The 21466-nt window shown below is 39.1% G+C and overlaps 1 protein-coding gene across 1 annotated transcript in view; it reads left to right on the top strand.

Moving 5' to 3' along the window:
* Positions 1-20470, top strand: part of LOC124134161 (lachesin-like) — a 155875-nt gene extending 135405 nt beyond the window's left edge. The window contains exons 3-9 of the mRNA XM_046498841.2: positions 3121-3334; positions 3778-3804; positions 11994-12284; positions 12596-12619; positions 12918-14428; positions 15187-15244; positions 16085-20470. Coding sequence (XP_046354797.1) covers positions 3121-3334; positions 3778-3804; positions 11994-12284; positions 12596-12619; positions 12918-13051 — 690 coding nt within the window. The 3' untranslated portion in view covers positions 13052-14428; positions 15187-15244; positions 16085-20470. The remainder of the gene's footprint in view (positions 1-3120; positions 3335-3777; positions 3805-11993; positions 12285-12595; positions 12620-12917; positions 14429-15186; positions 15245-16084) is intronic.
* Positions 20471-21466: the final 996 nt, after the last annotated feature.

The following is a 21466-nucleotide window of genomic DNA, read 5'->3' as shown; positions in this document are numbered from 1 at the left end:
ATTATACACACAACTGGCATGCAGGTGATTGTATATGTGTGATTATACACACAACTGTCATGCAGGTGCTTGTATATGTGTGATTATAAACACAACTGTCATGCAGGTGCTTGTATATGTGTGATTATACACACAACTGTCATGCAGGTGCTTGTATATGTGTGATTATACACACAACTGTCATGCAGGTGCTTGTATATGTGTGATTATACACACAACTGTCATGCAGGTGCTTGTATATGTGTGATTATACACACAACTGTCATGTAGGTGCTTGTATATGTGTGATTATACACACGACTGTCATGCAGGTGCTTGTATATGTGTGATTATATCCACAACTGTCATGCAGGTGCTTGTATATGTATGATTATACACACAATTGTCATGTAATTGCGTACACACAGGGGCGACCAAACCAAATTCATTAATCCGATATGATTGACACGGATGCTATCAACGTTACCGGTCCACGCGTTGAGGGATACCATGACATAACAAACAGGTAATCCTAGCAGCCAACCTCTTGCTTATGTTGTCTTATGTCTCGTATTTATCACACGCTCGAAGCGCCATGTACCGAACATTCAAACTCTCCAAAGGCGTTTAAAAGACATCTTGTTCTGTCTCTGTCAAAACGTTTCTATATGACGTGAAATCGTCAAACTAATAACAAAGCCAAAGCAACCAAAAAAACTCGTCATTCAAACGTTGAGGAAACGAATTTATACGTCTTAAAAACGACGACCACCTCATTTTTCATTTCTCGGATGAAATTTCCTTATTTCCGCTTCTCAATCTAGTAACTCGTTATGTCGAAGTAACACCCATTCGGTGTGGATAACTACAAGTCAGCGACACTCTAGTGATGAGGGAACAAAGGTTCGTGACAAAAACTTACTGACAGTGTGCTAGCATCACAGACAAGAACTGTATTAGAACTAACAGAGTAACGCTGAAACACAAATTAACACAACTGAGTCCTAATGCTTCCCCCGAGACCCAGTGAAGCATGCTGCAAGGAGTTGGTAATGATCGCTTCACAATTCCACTGAATGCTGGTCAGACACGGTGCAGATCCTGCCGGAATTCCATTGAATGCCTCACTCGGGGGGGGAAATGCCAAAACCTCAATGTGAGAGTGTTCTTTTTTGTACATGTTGTAATGGCAGCACGTCTAACGCTGTAACATGGCTTCATCAAAAGGAGTTTTCATCAAAGCAAAGATATTTGTAAGACAATCCGGACTACGTATATACGAAAATTGGTTTGTAAGTCTATTAATTTACTCTTGACACAATATGTATTACTGCAATATTCTCCAGAGATGGCCCGCCCTTCACGGAGAGAAAACCTGTATTGTTAATTTGTGTAACATATCTGGATTTGGTACAAAGTTGTCTTTTACACGCTTGATTGCTAGGTTTGCCTCAAAACAGGCAGACAAGTTAAATAATAATCTGTATTTTGATCCTTGTCTTAGGAGAAGTGATCATAGAAGTGCCAATTTACATTACTCAGTGTCAGTGATGCTAATGTGGTCTTACATAACTCACAGGGGATGTTGTTTGAGGAAGCCAGGGAACAGTTGAGATATCTGCATTCGGGCTCTGTAATCTCATCTTGTCTTTTCACATTGCGACCGTTCCGCATAGTGCTTCAAGATGCAGGGAATATAGAACAGAGACAACATTAAAACAATGTCCATGATTTTGTGCGGAATAGCATTACAGCCTTTCTTATAACCTAATAGGGAGTCGTATTATCATTGCCTGGAATAGCAGTAACTTCTTATAGTTATTACACCGTAAGGTAACAAAGGTTAATAAGACTGGAGCAGAATGGCGGCCACCCTCATAGCCCAGCCCCATCAATCTCTTCCTGATCTTCCTTCCTTGCGTCCGAGTCACGTCACGTGTCGTTCCATTGAATTGGAATGGTGACGTGCTTATACAGAATACACAGAGCCAGATCAACCTACATTTCAAGAGTTTTGTTATGGCCGGCTTCAGGGCAGATTAATGCCGCTGTGTATTGCCCCAAAAAAATATTGTCGAGAGAAATCTCTTGAAACAAAGTGACACTCTTGATGATCTGAAGGTGTGAAGGTCCAGCACTGACGTCACAACCAGAGATCGGGGGTAGTATATTTGGGGCATATCTTAGGTTATTTCTTAAGGGATGTTGTTATTATGTTTAAACTGATTTTAAGTTTCGAATTATAAACATATTACCGTTATCAAGTCTTTGAAGGGCATTTAGAAGTGATACACAGAGGGGAGAGAAGTTATGGATGTCAACATTTATGAGGAACACAACGTTTCGAAGTGTATGCTTACTCTTACATCAGGTGAATGAATTATATCAGGCAGAGGGCATGTACATACCTGTAAAAACAACAAGAGTAATAAGATAAGAAAAGGTAGAAACTTGACAAAGGAGACCAACTGATATTTGCCGCTGATAGGTGATTAGCAATAGACAATGAAGCCAAACAATTGTGTTCTTCATAATAAAGAAGTTGACATCCATAAATTTCCCTCATTATACTACCCTTATGTTATACAGTCTAGTCAAACATAGCTGGATATATCCACATTTCTCATAACTAAAGAAACATAATTGTCTCATATCCATGTGTGAATGGCTCTGGAATTGGCTTTCTGTATTGTGTATTTACGTAAGGTGAAACTTAAATACATTACCTACATTGCCCGTATGCGTGTGTATATTAATGAATGATTCGTCACAAGGATCAGAAGCGCTTAACATCAGTATTTGATCAGAGTATTAACACAATAACATATAAACATTGTTTGTTGTTTAACGCCTCTTTCCATGTATGTGACGTACCCTGTAAATAATCGAGTCTCAACCAGACAATCCAGTGATTGATGTTCGCAACGCCGTCGGGGTACGAGGGATAACATGCAATGAACAAAGTCAACGAGTCTTACAATTCGTTCTACTTGGCCGCATTAGTTGGTTGGGACCGATTGTAACCCGGAGTCCCACAGGAATACAAGACTTAAGATAAACAGACAAGACAGGTGACATTATTACAACAACTGACTATCTATCATCATCATGTATATTGTATTTGTGTTTATTGTTCTTCAGGTTAGCTGGCGAAGAGCCTCTGAGTCCAGTCCTCTGACGGTGGGAACTCTGACGTTTATAGATGATAACAGATTTAGTATACGTCACCCTCAGGGGTCGTCAAAATGGCATCTTGTCATTGACAAGGTTAATCTGGAAGATGCGGGTATATACGAATGTCAGGTTCCATCAAAGGTTCGACATTTAAGATCACATATCTTACTGATTGTAAGAGGTGAGTATTTTATGGTACCGATGAAGGGGTACAAGAGGTTTCATGATTGCTAATTATTTGTTTCGGGGGATATATTTGTACCTTTTTTTTATTTACACTTGTTTATGAAATGTTGTTTTAACGAAATCCTAATTTTCAGTTATTACAACTGATTACCAAATTTAGCACAGTAACTGTTTGAAAAGTAATATGAAGATGGCTTCGTATTTATGTTTGTTGCTAGACAACACGCCTATTTCGTTAACGACCTTCAATACTCAATATCTATGTCTTGGGTCCATTGATTGGGGAGCCAGTTAAGTTATCCCCCATGTAGATCAACATCAAATTTTTTTGCGGGTTCTAAACCAAGAATGTCTTGTATCGCTATTTAGTTCTATGCCCTGATGAATGATAATCTTTAACACCGACTATAATTAATGTACTTCATCCCTATGTTTCAGAGCGTCGTACGACAAAAACAGCGTTGGGTAAGTATTTCATGTATACCAGAACCGCATGACCTCGAAGTCACTTTCTCGTGTGCTGTCGGTAAAACGTGCTTTCTTTGTCAGTTGTGTTTAAAGGATAGTGGACATTTATCTCGGTATGATATGACTTGATGTTTTGCGGTATATACAACATCAAGACACGTTGACGTAACAGAATCAACTTCAACATGGTATATACTACACTCAGACACGTTGCCGTAACAGTATCATCGTCAACATGGTATATACTACACTGAGACACGTTGCTGTAACGGTATCATCTTAAACATTATATATACAACAATAAGACACGTTGCCGTAACAGAACCAACTTCAACATCGTATATACTACATTGAGACACGTTGACGTAACAGTATCATCGTCAACATGGTATATACTACAGTGAGACACGCTGCCGTAACAGAACCAACTTCAACATTGTATATACTACATTGAGACACGTTGACGTAACAGTATCATCGTCAACATGGTATATACTACACTGAGACACGTTGCCGTAACATAATTAACTTTAACATGGTATAAACTACACTGTGACACGTTGCCGTAACATTATCATCTTCAACATGGTATATACTACACTGAGACACGTTGCCGTAACAGAATCAACTTCAACATGGTATATACTACACTGAGACACGTTGCCGTAACAGAACCAACTTCAACATTGTATATACTACATTGAGACACGTTGCCGTAACCGAATCATCGTCAACATGGTATATACTACACTGAGACACGTTAACGTAACAGAATCAACTTCAACATGGTATATACTACAATGAGACACGTTGCCGTAACAGAATCAACTTCAACATGGTATATACTATACTGTGACACGCTGCCGTAACAGAATCAACTTCAACATGGTATATACTACACTGTGACACGCTGCCGTAACAGAATCAACTTTAACATGGTATATACTACACTGTGACACGTTGCCGTAACAGTATCATCGTCAACATGGTATATTCTGTACTATGAAACGTTGCAGTAACGGTATGATCTTAAACATCATATATACTACACCAAGACACGTTGCCGTGGCAGATTCAACTTCAACATTGTATATACTACACTGAGACAAGTTAACGTTACAGTAGCATCGTCAACATTGTATATACTACACTCAGACACGTTGCCGTAACAGAATCAACTTTAACATGGTATATACTACACTGTGACACGTTGCCGTAACAGTATCATCGTCAACATGGTATATTCTATACTATGAAACGTTGCAGTAACGGTATGATCTTAAACATCATATATACTACACCAAGACACGTTGCCGTGGCAGATTCAACTTAAACATTGTATATACTACACTGAGACACGTTGACGTTACAGTAGCATCGTCAACATGGTATATACTACACTGAGACACGTTGCCGTAACAGAATCAACTTTAACATGGTATATACTACACTGTGACACGTTGCCGTAACAGTATCATCGTCAACATCATATATACTACACTCAGACACGTTGCTGTAACGGTATCATCTTAAACATTATATATACAACAATAAGACACGTTGCCGTAACAGAATCAACTTCAACATGGTATATACTACACTCAGACACGTTGCCGTAACAGTATCAACTTCAACATGGTATATACTACACTCAGACACGTTGCCGTAACAGTATCATCGTCAACATGGTATATACTACACTGAGACACGTTGCTGTAACGGTATCATCTTAAACATTATATATACAACAATAAGACACGTTGCCGTAACAGAACCAACTTAAACATTGTATATACTACACTGAGACACGTTAACGTTACAGTAGCATCGTCAACATGGTAAATACTACACTGAGACACGTTGCCGTAACAGAATCAACTTCAACATGGTATATACTACACTGAGACACGTTAACGTAACAGAATCAACTTCAACATGGTATATACTACACTGAGACACGTTGCCGTAACAGAATTAACTTTAACATGGTATAAACTACACTGTGACACGTTGCCGTAACATTATCATCTTCAACATGGTATATACTACACTGAGACACGTTGCCGTAACAGAATCAACTTCAACATGGTATATACTACACTGAGACACGTTGCCGTAACATAACCAACTTCAACATTGTATATACTACATTGAGACACGTTGCCGTAACCGAATCATCGTCAACATGGTATATACTACACTGAGACACGTTAACGTAACAGAATCAACTTCAACATGGTATATACTACAATGAGACACGTTGCCGTAACAGAATCAACTTCAACATGGTATATACTACACTGTGACACGCTGCCGTAACAGAATCAACTTCAACATGGTATATACTACACAGTGACACGCTGCCGTAACAGAATCAACTTCAACATGGTATATACTACACTGAGACACGTTGCCGTAACAGAATCAACTTTAACATGGTATATACTACACTGTGACACGTTGCCGTAACAGTATCATCGTCAACATGGTATATTCTGTACTATGAAACGTTGCAGTAACGGTATGATCTTAAACATCATATATACTACACCAAGACACGTTACCGTGGCAGATTCAACTTCAACATTGTATATACTACACTGAGACAAATTAACGTTACAGTAGCATCGTCAACATGGTATATACTACACTGAGACACGTTGCCGTAACAGAATCAACTTTAACATGGTATATACTACACTGTGACACGTTGCCGTAACAGTATCATCGTCAACATGGTATATTCTATACTATGAAACGTTGCAGTAACGGTATGATCTTAAACATCATATATACTACACCAAGACACGTTGCCTTGGCAGATTCAACTTCAACATTGTATATACTACACTGAGACAAGTTAACGTTACAGTAGCATCGTCAACATGGTATATACTACACTGAGACACGTTGCCGTAACAGAATCAACTTTAACATGGTATATACTACACTGTGACACGTTGCCGTAACAGTATCATCGTCAACATGGTATATACTGCACTGAGACACGTTAACGTTACAGTAGCATCGTCAACATGGTATATACTACACTGAGACACGTTGCCGTAACAGAATCAACTTCAACATGGTATATACTACACTGAGACACGTTGCCGTAACAGAACCAACTTCAACATTGTATATATTTCATTGAGACACGTTGCCGTAACAGTATCATCGTCAACATGGTATATTCTATACTATAAAACGTGCAGTAACGGTATGATCTTAAACATCATATATACTACACCAAGACACGTTGCCGTGGCAGATTCAACTTCAACATTGTATATACTACACTGAGACACGTTAACGTTACAGTACCATCGTCAACATGGTATATACTACACTGGGACACGTTGCCGTAACAGAATCAACTTCAACATTGTATATACTACACTGAGACACGTTAACGTTACAGTAGCATCGTCAACATGGTATATACTACACTGAGACACGTTGCCGTAACAGAATCAACTTTAACATGGTATATACTACACTGTGACACGTTGCCGTAACAGTATCATCGTCAACATGGTATATTCTATACTATAAAACGTTGCAGTAACGGTATGATCTTAAACATCTTATATACTACACCAAGACACGTTGCCGTGGCAGATTCAACTTCAACATTGTATATACTACACTGAGACACGTTAACGTTACAGTAGCATCGTCAACATGGTATATACTACACTGAGACACGTTGCCGTAACAGAATCAACTTTAACATGGTTTATACTACACTGTGACACGTTGCCGTAACAGTATCATCGTCAACATGGTATATTCTATACTATGAAACGTTGCAGTAACGGTATGATCTTAAACATCATATATACTACACCAAGACACGTTGCCGTGGCAGATTCAACTTCAACATTGTATATACTACACTGAGACACGTTAACGTTGCAGTAGCATCGTCAACATGGAATATACTACACTAAGACACGTTGCCGTGACAGAATCAACTTCAATATTGTATATACTACACTGTGACACGTTGCCGTAATAGTACCATCGTCAACATGGTATATACTACACTGAGACACGTTGCCGTAACAGAATAATCTTCAACAGTGTAAACATAACACACAGACACGTTGCCGTAACAGTATCATTTCAAAATGGTATATACTGCACTAAGACATGTTGCCGTAACAGTATCATTTTCAACATGGTATATTTTGCACTAAGACACGTTGCCGTAACCGTATCATCTTTAACATGGTATATAATGCACTACGACACGTTGCCGTAACAGTATCATTTCAACATGGTATATACTGCACTATGACACCTTGCCGTAACAGCATTATTTCAAAATGGTGTAAACTAAAATAAGACACGTTGCCGTAACAGTATCAACTTCACCATAGTATATGCTACACTAAGACACGCTGCCGTAACAGAACCAACTTCAACATGGTATATACTACACTCAGACACGCTGCCGTAACAGAACCAACTTCAACATGGTATATACTACACTGAGACACGTTGCCGTAACAGAACCAACTTCAACATGGCATATACTACACACAGATACGTTGCCGTTACAGTATCAATTTCAACATGGTATATACTACAGTGAGACACGCTGCCGTGGCAGATTCAACTTCAACATGGTATATACTACACTGAGAAACGTTAACGTAACAGAATCAACTTCAACATGGTATATACTACACTGTGACACGCTGCCGTAACAGAATCAACTTTAACATGGTATATACTACAATGTGACACGCTGCCGTAACAGAATCAACTTCAACATGGCATATACTACACTGTGACACGTTGCCGTAACAGAATCAACTTTAACATGGTATATACTGCACTGTGACACGTTGCCGTAACAGTATCATCGTCAACATGGTATATTCTATACTGTGAAACGTTGCAGTAACGGTATGATCTTAAACATCATATATACTACACCAAGACACGTTGCCGTGGCAGATTCAACTTCAACATGGTATATACTACACTGAGACAAATTAACGTTACAGTAGCATCGTCAACATGGTATATACTACACTAAGACACGCTGCCGTAACAGTATCATCGTCAACATGATATATACTACACTGAGACACGTTAACGTTACAGTTGCATCGTCAACATGGTATATACTACACTGAGACACGTTAACGTAACAGTAGCATCGTCAACATGGTATATACTACACTGAGACACGTTGCCGTAACAGTATCATCGTCAACATGGTATATAGTACACTAGGGCACGTTGCCGTAACAGTATCATCGTCAACATGGTATATACTACACTGAGACACGTTAACGTTACAGTAGCATCGTCAACATGGTATATACTACACTGAGACACGTTAACGTAACAGTAGCATCGTCAACATGGTATATACTACACTGAGACACGTTAACGTTACAGTAGCATCGTCAACATGGTATATACTACACTGAGACACGTTAACGTAACAGTAGCATCGTCAACATGGTATATACTACACTGAGACACGTTGCCGTAACAGTATCATCGTCAACATGGTATATAGTACACTGAGACACGTTGCCGTAACAGTATCATCTTCAACATGGTATATACTACACTGAGACACGTTGCCGTAACAGAATCAACTTCAACATGGCATACACTACACTAAGAAACGTTGCCGTAACAGTATCATCTTCAACAATGTCTCTGTTGGTGGTCAATGTCATGTTCTTCCTTTGTTAGACTTCTTCACCTTTATCTCGGTTATTATATATATATTATAAATGTGCTTGGTTTCGAGGAATCGTCTATATTACTTTAGTTGTCAGTATGCATTCTCGGGGGTAGTGTGTTCTGAAATCTGTTATTCACAGTTTGTGAGTATATTTTATAACATGTTAAATGGTTTCTATTACTCACTGACTAAAATAACCACGTTAGCCATTACCAATTCATTCTGAAACCAACATTTACAGATCTGTCTGGAAGACCTGGCATAATTCTTGGTGATCTTTACGGTAATTCATCATTGTCGTCTTCAAGTTTCTCTTCTTGTGGCATGGCAATCGGCATTTACACCAAATTTCCATCACGTTTGCAATGAGTCGAACATAGTTTTCTTAACACGGAGAATAACATTCTCGCGTGGATCCCGTTCTTGCAGCTGCAGTGTATCGTCATTGTGCTGTACTGCGTTTCTGCAAAACATGTCATCGTTGTATGTGATTGCATTTTGTCGTTAGAGGCCCAACAACAATATACTTGTATTTTAAAATCGGCAGAGAAACGTCATTAAACATTGTTGTCATTCCTTCGTGTAGTTTGTGAATGGTGATTGTTTGATGGATTCTTACAAGTTGTCTTTCGTATTTCCGTCTTTGGCTTGATGTGTTTGTCAGCGTAACAATACATTTATCTTCGGATTTTATATCATTTTTTCTTATTTGTCACTGTGTCATGTCTTTATGTTAGAGGGTTTAATAGAGTATTTTTTTCTTGTAATATAATAAATAATGATTCGAGGGGAATCAAAATGTTTAGAGCCTAGCATACATGTCACTGAAATATTGTCGTGCATTTTTATCACATTTCTACACAGTCCCCTTTCAATTCAATAAAAGCAGTGTAAACCCTTTCTTTAACTGTAAGAAAGCTCTGCTGCAAGCAGTGTACGGTGCACGAGTCTGACGATATAAGGAGAATGTGTTTATGAATCACTATCAAATAGTCATGGTATCAGGTTGTCGCGTGTAGGTAGCTCCATCGGTGACACCTGTCACAACCACATGCAATGGCAAGTAAAGTGTTCATCTAAATGAAGATGGGAACCGTGATGTCATAAGTCAAAATAAGGAATTACATCGGACATCGGTTTCTCACTGACACGTCAAGTTTGGAAATGTCCTCCTCCACATGTCTACCACAAAACGATTTGAAAGCCTAACTTTGAACATTATAACCCTAGGAAAATAGCTTTGGGATGACGCGCGCGGGGATCAAGCCCCCGGGCTTCCGTTCTCGTGGCAGAACGCTCTACCACTACCCCACGGAGGCGGTCATCTTGTCATACAATCTTGTGGAGAGTTTCGAGTCATTTTGCATCGAAATACATGGATCTAAACATCAAACAGATAAAGCGGTTAATCTGATCTTTCTGTCCACTTCAGTCGGGTAAATCAGTGGAAGGGAATTGGCTATTTGACAATTATTGAATATATAACTATTATCTACCTTGACATATACTAGTTCACTTGTTCTATCGTTCCAACAGGTGGGTCATTCTTGTTTTGTAGTAGATCAAATCTGTCATCTAGCCCACACAGATGTAACCATTTCCTGTTCCTTGTTATATGTCTCTGATCATGCAGGTGTTTTTTTGCAAACATTGACATCAGGTAGTGATACCTGGGGTCGGGTCTCTTGAATAAGGGGATGAGACAGAAGCTCATGTCCTCATTTTTGTACAGCAGTCATTGCATCCACACTGTCCTGATGGCGAACAGCCCTTTGACTAACACACGCTTTTCAAAAACCTCACAGGGTCCAATGTGGCAATTGGGCATTATCATGTTGTGTACTGCATCAATGCTTTCCTGTCTGGTGTCGTGGTGGCATTTTCTTATTTCCCCCTCCCATACTGAATTCTTTCACACCACGCTTAATGAGGCAGTCTCCCCATATACGTCATGCAACGATCATTGATATTCGTTGGTGTCTGATCCTTTAGGGTAAACGCAAGCGACACAACCCCTTGCCATTATCATAAGAAATCTACTTAAAACAGTGTCCCCAAAATGGTGCTCTATACCAAGTGTTGTCCATGTCATGGTATGGAGTAGGGTGCCAGAGTGTCTAAGTCAATTATCAGCAAGTCAGTGGACTGTAGCTTGCAAAATTGTGAAACATTACTCAAACACAGGTCAATATCAATATAAGCTAGGCTCAAGACTTTCTGATATCACCTTTTTTATACAGGTAATGTTTTGTTTTAGGGGTGTTCCAGTTGACCATCCTAACGTTGTCACTAAACAACTATTCATTTATCTACACCATGAATCATGACTTGTCTTAAAGTAAATTCCATAGTATAACCTCTTCTTCTTTACTATAATATAACTTAATGCTTCTTCTTTTTTTTAAATAGTTTAACAAAGTAAAACAACGTCATCAACTCATCCGTGTTTTATCTGTATATTTACTTTCAGATATACAAATTACAGGTAAACCTTTTGTAGAGAAGGGGGATACGATCCTCCTCATGTGCAATGCCACAGGCAAAGATCACCCACCCGACGATCTGGACTGGTTCAAAAATGGGAATAAACTTTTAACCCAATATGCAAATAAGGTGTACATAAGGAAGTTTGTTTCCTTGACAACCAAGACAATTGTCAGCATTCTTGAGATAAAGGATGCAACACTGGAGGATGCTGGGATGTACGTTTGCCGGACTTCTGATCTCCAGATTACAAGTGCGAGAGTCAACGTATTAAAAAGTATGTACTGTCCTGCTTCTCTAGTTAAACTATCAACCATTAAACATGTAAAGGAATGTTGCGGTTAAAGAACAGTTATTTCATGAAAACACCCTTTCCATAAGCACAAGTCCAATGAACGACTGCGAATATATCACAAGCATGTGATCATGGATCACTGTTAAAGAGTGATGCCGCAAGGTGTTTGCGAAAGATGAGCGCATCCTGCCCAATCGGTTAAAGCGGTGTACAAACAAACGCTCTCACTATTTGAAGGAATCTTCAGCAACCATTGTCTCGTTTCTATTAACACCGAATTTATTCATTTTCAGCTGATACTTCAAACTGGAAAAGAGGTAGGATGCTTTAATACAGATTTGTTACGCCCAGTAAAGTTCGTTTAGGGTTGGTAACTATAATTAGTGAAACTCGAGGCATGTTCTATATAAGACTAACGATTCATCTATGAGATGTGCCCTCTTCCTCAATGTTTATCAAATACTTTTTACAGATATATTTCATTTGTATTTGTCCTAATCGTAATTGTAAACGAGCAGTTATTGACTAAATATAACGCTAAGGTGTGTCCTGCGAATGTACATATTAACATGTTAGTGTGTGGAGGTGTTTCAATGGGTAATGTTTGTGTTTCAGGTACAGCTCCGAAAAATTCAACAAGTGGAGCAACTAGCTCTAACAACGGGACTTATTCTTCCCACAACTTTACATTTGTAATTCTCATGATTGTTTTGACAGTTTTAAAAATATGCGTCTGGTGTCCAAGGTGACGACCTCCTTTACGACACTACTCCGTCTTTCCTCACCGTCATTCTAAACTTTGTGTTTGTGATATTTTGAATGGATTAAACGGGATAACTCCGACAAGAATGTGCCGACATTTGGGATTACACCGAAAGAGAGCACGTCGGAGTAAGAGTATTCATCGATAACGGAAACATTCACCTGGATATATTTTCACATCATTGTACCTAGTATTTATTCATCCCCATCATCTCTCTATATATATATCAGCATTCGATACCTCATTTTCACTCATTCGTCGTTTAGCGACGTTAGGAACATTAATGGGACCAGAAGAACCGTTGTTGTCAGGATGTACCTTCAGTGTTTGGCTGTAGGGCTTGTTACATCATTGAACCAGCAGATTCTCCTCCATCAGTGTCGTGGATAGAACCCTGATGGAGGGGACATTGTACTCTTTCACACCATGAAGTGATAAATTTAACCGTCTCAACGTCGACGAAGGACTTATTCTTGATACATCATCCCTCTCTGGTAGCGAAAACAGGCCGCGATACAGCATGTACTGGTGTCGGGAAGTGACACCTCCTCACATACCCGGGAAGTGAAACCTCGCCCTGATAACTCTTCTTGTATGTGGGAAGTGAAACCACGCAGTGATACAACATCCTTCCGTACTCGAGAAGTGAGGCCACGCAGTGATACAACATCCTTCTGTACACGAGAAGTGAGGCCACGCCGAAATTCAATATACTTCTGTACTGGAAAAGTGAAACCACGCAGTGATACAACATCCTTCCCTACTCGAGAAGTGAAACCACGCAGTGATACAACATCCTTCTGTACACGAGAAGTGAAATCATGCAGTGATACAACATCCTTCTGTACACGAGAAGTGAGGCCACGCCGAAATTCAATCTACTTCTGTACTGGAAAGGTGAAACCACGCAGTGATACAACATCCTTCTCTACTCGAGAAGTGAAATCATGCAGTGATACAACATCCTTCTGTACACGAGAAGTGAAACCACGCCGCAATACAACATCCTTCCATACTCGAAAAGTGAAACCATGCAGTGATACAACATCCTTCCGTACTCGAGAAGTGAAATCATGCAGTGATACAACATCCTCTGTACTCGAGAAGTGACGCCATGCCGTAATTCAACATCCTTCTGTACTCGAGAAGTGAAATCATGCAGTGATACAACATCCTCTGTATTTGAGAAGTGACGCCATGCCGTAATTCAACATCCTTCTGTACTCGTGAAGTGAAACAACGCATTGATACAACATCCTTCCGTACCCGAGCAGTGACATCACACCGTGTGACACCTTCCTCACAAAGACCTCCTTCAGTGGACCACACAGTACTACACAACTTGTATCACTTCCCGTCATAGGTATGTCAGCTCATTTTGGTCCATATATATCTAGTACAGCAATCGTGCCTCTAAATAAATATATGTTTACCTGTGCGCACGTGTATCTACTGGTAACTTTGTCTTAATTGTGTTGATAAGCCATTGGTGTGCACGTGTATCTGCTGATAATTTTGTCTTAAAGTGATGATAAGCCATTAGTGGTGTGCACGTGTCTCGACTGTTCACTTTGTCTCAAAGTGATGATAAGCCATTGGCGTGCACGTGTATCTGCTGATAACTTTGTCTTAATTGTGTTGATAAGCCAATATTGTGCACGTGTATCTACTGGTAACTTTGTCTTAAGGTGATGATAAGCCATTGGTATGCACGTGTATCTACTGGTAACTTTGTCTCAAAGTGATGATAAGCCATTGGCGTGCACGTGTATCTACTGGTAACTTTGTCTTAAGGTGATGATAGGCCATTGGTATGCTCGTGTATCTACTGGTAATTTTGTCATAAAGTGATGATAAGTCATCGGTATGCACGTGTATCTACTTATAACTTTGTCTTAAAGTGATGATAAGCCATTGGTGTGCACGTGTATCTACTGGTAACTTTGTCTTAAGGTGATGATAGGCCATTGGTGTGCACGTCTATCTGCTGGTAATTTTGTCTTAAGGTGATGATAGGTCATCGGTATGCACGTGTATCTACTGATATCTTTGTCTTAAAGTGAACTCGTGAAAATGTCTCAGAAAATTATACTTTCTTCCTTATTTGACGCTCATTTCCAGACCTCCCCAGAGCTACCACCACACGACCGCTGAACCAGCCAGGGACGTCCACTTATAGGTATTCATGTTTCACCAGTACTTGCATAGTATTGATATTGACCAATGTGTGCTTCTTCCCTGCACTATATGCTGGAACAGTGAAACCCCTGGAAACCAGACCCGGTCAATCAGGAAACACTATCCTTCAAGACGATCATTTCCTGCCTGTAATAGTGTAAACATATTGTTGTTACTTTGGACAATAAAAATGGAATTAAAGGCGGTCTACAGTATTCATCGTTGTTATACTAAAGGAAGACAAAAATAATTATAGATAATGAATTTAATAATTTGACGTCATGTGTCAGTGCATTTTACTCCTGTATATTTTAAATAGTGTCATCCCAGCATATGGCCCCAGTGAAGCGTGTTTCCGTGGTGCTTGGTCCCATATTATGTTTTAGAATAGGTCTTCAGCAACCTATGCTTGCCGTAAGTTGCGACTAACGGGATCAGGTTGTCAGGCATGCTGACTATGTTGATGCATGTAATCTTATCCCTATCGCGTGGATCGATGCTCATAATGTCATTCGGGGCGGTCGGGTAGCCTAGTGGTTAAAGCGTTCGCTCGTCACGCCGAAGACCCGGGTTCGATTCCCGACATGGGTATAATGTGTGAAGCCCATTTCTGGTGTCCCCCGCTGTGATATTGCTGGAATATTGCTAAAAACGGCGTAAAACCATATTCACTCACTCACTCATAATGTCGTTCACTGGATTGTCTGGTTTAGAAGCTATTATTTACAGACCGCCGTCATGTAGATAGGAATAGTGCTGAGTGCGGCGTTAAACAACAAACAAACAAATAAATAAATGCTGTAATATGTGCCTATATTAAAACTCGTCACTTTGCTTGCAGCGTATCTCAGCGAGTGAGAGCTGTTCTTCCTTGACTCCAAGTGGTGTCATCTATCTGCACGAAACAACAATCATACCAGTTCGATTCACCAATGAATTCATTCGATGAAAATCATCTTGTCTCTTGTGTGTCGGAGGAACAGTGACACACAGCCGTGGAAATACACACAGTGCTGCGGGGATACACACAGCCGTGGAAATACACACAGTGCTGCGGGGATACACACAGCCGTGGAAATACACACAGTGCTGCGGGGATACACACAGCCGTGGAAATACACACAGTGCTGCGGGGATACACACAGCCGTGGAAATACACACAGTGCTGCGGGGATACACACAGCCGTGGAAATACACACAGTGCTGCGGGGATACACACAGCCGTGGAAATACACACAGTGCTGCGGGGATACACACAGCCGTGGAAATACACACAGTGCTGCGGGGATACACACAGTGCTGCGGGGATACACACAGTGCTGCGGGGATACACACAGTGCTGCGGGGATACACACAGCCGTGGAAACACACACAGTGCTGCGGGGATACACACAAATGCATACTCTGTTAACAGAAATGTAGTGCATATACAATATGACAGTAATATGTACACTGTTACAGTAACACATACACTATATGTTACAGTAACAGAGACACAATGTAGTACAAACAATATGGCAGTAATATATATTGTTGCAAAATACATAAATTACATGTTTCAGTAATACAAACATAATTTAGTACATATACATAATGGCAAAAACATACACTGTTGCTGTGAAGCATACACTGCATGTTACAGTTATATTTTTCTAATTTCTTTATTAATTTCTTTTAATATTGAACTTACCAAATTCTGTTAGTAACAGTGCTGCCCTTGTAGAATGTGGAAGACAAAAGATTTTTATATCATGCCGCTAAAGTAATAAAGTATAATATACAACTTTTCCTGTGAATCCTATTAAATTGCCAAAGCAAACGTATTTTATGCTATTTTGATAGATAAATTTGGTAGATCTGGGGTAACGTTTATATTTGGTTATGCATGGATTATTTAAGACTGCGGGGATTGTAATGTTAAGCAACCTATTAACGATTGCGGCCAACAAACCTGGAACGATAGTTTAACACAAAACTCGAAACTAGCAGCGTATTATACATATACATCTTTATTACGAACAGGAACTTATCTTACTTGAGTTGAAAATAATGCGTTTCGAATGGCACTTTTAAAATGTCGATGCAGCAACCACAATCTAGAACAGGAAAAGGGGAGAAAAACAGGGATATATTTTGAAAACAGTGTCTGTACTTATTTCGAACGTTATGGTTAATTATGTTAGCTCCGATTCATCACAACAATCCCTGTCCAGAAAGGTTCGCATCTATCTTGTCTACTATAAAAGTTAATACTAAATGTTTGTCAGACCCCATCATAGTATATTTTTTTGCTTTTAAGCTTAGAACATTTCTAAATATTCGGACATACATAAACTCCACCTTGGTCAAATATAGTCATATTGTACATTTCATCAAATAGGAAATAAACAAACAAACATGTTACAGTAATACAAACATAATGTAGTACATATATAACATAGCAGTAACATACACTGTTGCTATAATACATACACTTTATGTTACGGTAAAACAAACATAATGTAGTACATACACTGTTGCTATAATGCATCCGCTTTATGTTACGGTAATACAAACGTACTGTAGTACATACACTGTGGCAGTAACATACACTGTTGCTATAATGCATACACTATATGTTACGGTAATACAAACATTCTGTAGTACATACACTGCTCCTATAATACTTACACTCTATGTTACTGAAATACAAACATAATGTAGTACATACACTGTTGCTATAATACTTACGCTCTATGTTACGGTAATACAAACATAATGTAGTACATACACTGTTGCTATAATACATATACTATGTGTTACGGTAATACAAACGTACTGTAGTACATACACTGTGGCAGTAACATACACTGTTGCTATAATGCATACACTATATGTTACGGTAATACAAACATAATGTAGTACATACACTGTTGCTATAATACATATACTATGTGTTACGGTAATACAAACGTACTGTAGTACATACACTGTGGCAGTAACATACACTGTTGCTATAATGCATACACTATATGTTACGGTAATACAAACATTCTGTAGTACATACACTGCTCCTATAATACTTACACTCTATGTTACTGAAATACAAACATAATGTAGTACATACACTGTTGCTATAATACTTACGCTCTATGTTACGGTAATACAAACATAATGTAGTACATACACTGTTGCTATAATACATATACTATGTGTTACGGTAATACAAACGTACTGTAGTACATACACTGTGGCAGTAACATACACTGTTGCTATAATGCATACACTATATGTTACGGTAATACAAACATTCTGTAGTACTGACACTGTTGCTATAATACATACACTGTTGCTATGACACATACACAATATGTTACGGTATTACAAAGATAATGTAATACATACACTGTTGCTTTAATGCGTACACTCTATGATATGGTAATACAAATATTCTGTAGTACATACACTGCTGCTATAACGCATACACTGCTGCTATAATACATACACTAAATATTACGGTAATACAAACATAATGTGGTACATACACTGTGGCAGTAACGTACACTGTAGCCATAATACATACACTATATGTTACGGTAATACAAACATAATGTAGTACATACACTGTTGCTATAATACATACACTGTTGCTATGATACATACACTAAATATTGCGGTAATACAAACATAATGTAGTACATACACTGTGGCTATAATACGTACACTGTTGCTATGATACATACACTAAATATTACGGTAATACAAACATTATGTAGTACATACACTGTGGCAGTAACATACACTGTTGCTGTAATACATACACTCTGTGTTAAGGTAAATCAAACATAATGTGGTACAGACACTGTGGCAGTAGCATACACTGTTGCTGTAATACATACACTCTATGTTAAGGTAAAACAAACATAATGTAGTACAGACACTGTGGCAGTAGCACACACTGTTACAATATAACGTAGACACAATAGAACGTCTAGGGCTTGTGCCCGCGTGGAACAATATCGATATGCTTAAATAATTTGACACCAAGAGCTCGCTGCAACCTTTCCTTGTCAAACTGGATGTATAGCGTGTCTTCTATAAATGTTCTTCTAAAAAATATTTGGGTTTTGAAATGTTTAAATGTTATTTGCTGCTATACGGAGACAGACATGTCATTCTCCGATGACGAGAACGATCAAACGCAGGCTCCAAGTACACACCCAGCTCCATACAGGGGCTAACACTCTCTTCGTTGAATAATGCGCATATGTCCGTCAGTAAATGGTTGTACAAGTGTCGGCCTAGAGATTTATTAAACACTTTTGAGTAAATATGTATATATTACTGACAGTATAACGTGCCTTAAACATTTCCAAAACGCCAAATCCATTTCAGTACTGAAACTGCCCCTTCTTGCAGTGTCGTGTTTCAACCACATGTACTAGTAATTGATATACATGGCATTACACTATGAGGTATCCAATATGAACAGGTGTTCCACCGTAACAACCGTAGCTCATGACGTCATCATTTGAATCCTATGTGTCCACTGTACAAACACACTTGTTCGCTGTTGCATTACATTCATTTACACACTATTCATAATGACTTATTGATTGATGAAACATTTACGGAAATTGATTGAATGAACTGTCTACTTCACGAATATGTGCATTTAATTCAGGAGATAACAACGAATACAATGTTGCAGGACCGGAATACCATGTCTGCAGGATAGGAATACAATGTTTGCAGGATAGGAATAAAATGTGTGCAGGATAGGATTTCAATTATTGCAGGATAGGAATAGAAATGTTCCAGGATAGGAATACCATGTCTGCAGGATAGGAATACAATGTTTGCAGGATAGGAATACATTGTTTCAGGACAGGGATACCATGTTTGCAGGATAGGAATACAACGTTGCAGGATAGGAATTCAATGTTTGCAGGATAGGAATACAATGTTGCACGTTAGCAAAAGCAGCAAACCATTTAAATCCGGACGAAGGCATCAAGATTATCATGTACCCGGATTAACGAATACTGTGTACGGGGTAATGCCATCTTCCATTCAAACAGACTTTAAGACGTTCCAAACGGTATGATCTGGTGTTCCAGAGTCCGGTCTAACGGGGGTTGACTGTAGCTGAGTTCCCTACTTTTCCTAATATTCGATGCGTCACTCAGATTGCTGTACATACAACCTGGGACGATCAACCGTGTTTGTTTTATAAATAAACAGTTCAAAAAGCTAATTCTGCTCGTTGCCTTTTTCTCTGTCTCTGATGGCAGAAGCTGTGTCTTCAACTCTGAACTTCTCCTACTCAGCAGACAAAGGCATCTTTCAAACAAACAGTACGATATTATGATAGTGTGCTGAGACGAGAGGAGAATTATGTCACGATCCTTTCTCGTAATATTAACTGTTAACGTAATATTATCATAGTATCGGAAATCGGAATATACAAGAGCGTCTTCTTATTATAGATGTATTTGGAATGGGCCTTGGTATGTTTTCTGGAATCTAATCAACAGGAGTTTCAGTGTGTTTTTTATCTTAGACTACTTCGCTTCTTTACAGCAGCACCCTGTTTCAATCTTCAACACATTAACCTGTATTCAAATTCTCAATGAATAATTCGGTACCCTGACGGCATAATGAGACACAAGTATGTTCCCCTTGTAACAGGATCTATTGATAGAAGCACAATGTTAATTTAAACGTCACAGTATTTATTCTCAAGAAATTCAAGCCCTGCTTCAAAGAGCACTCAATTTCCTTTGGTGGTTTTTGCAATCTTCAACATGTTCTCCGTAAACAATGAAGCTGCTTGTAGGACGCCATAAGTACAAACGTCCTCCTGTAGTCTAATGAACATTGTTGTATATTTTTAACCTTTAACTACACTGCGTATTTCAAAACTTTAAAGCACACAACACTAGTCCAGCTTACACGTCCCGTCCCTTGTTTATGACTCTTATTTCCGTGTTAATTTCAAATCAACCCCTGCAATAGACACGCAAGTCATGCATTCCCTGTCCCACATCATACTAACTTTCATGACATGGGTCACACAGTGTGCACCATTTCTTGTAGTTTACTACGAAGTCGGAATGAGCTCGCCATTTCTATTGCAATATTGATCAATCCGACTCCTCACGACGTCAGTCGGCTGTACAACAGCCTCATCTGCGCTGACGCCTTAACATGCCAACAACTCATATCTCATGGGAGAATAAAA

Source organism: Haliotis rufescens, unplaced genomic scaffold (genome assembly GCF_023055435.1).
Source record: "Haliotis rufescens isolate VD_foot unplaced genomic scaffold, xgHalRufe1.0.p SCAF_1, whole genome shotgun sequence".
NCBI lineage: Eukaryota > Metazoa > Mollusca > Gastropoda > Lepetellida > Haliotidae > Haliotis > Haliotis rufescens.
The sequence above is the reverse complement of the archived record's forward strand: the minus strand, read 5'-3'. Positions and strand labels throughout refer to the sequence as shown.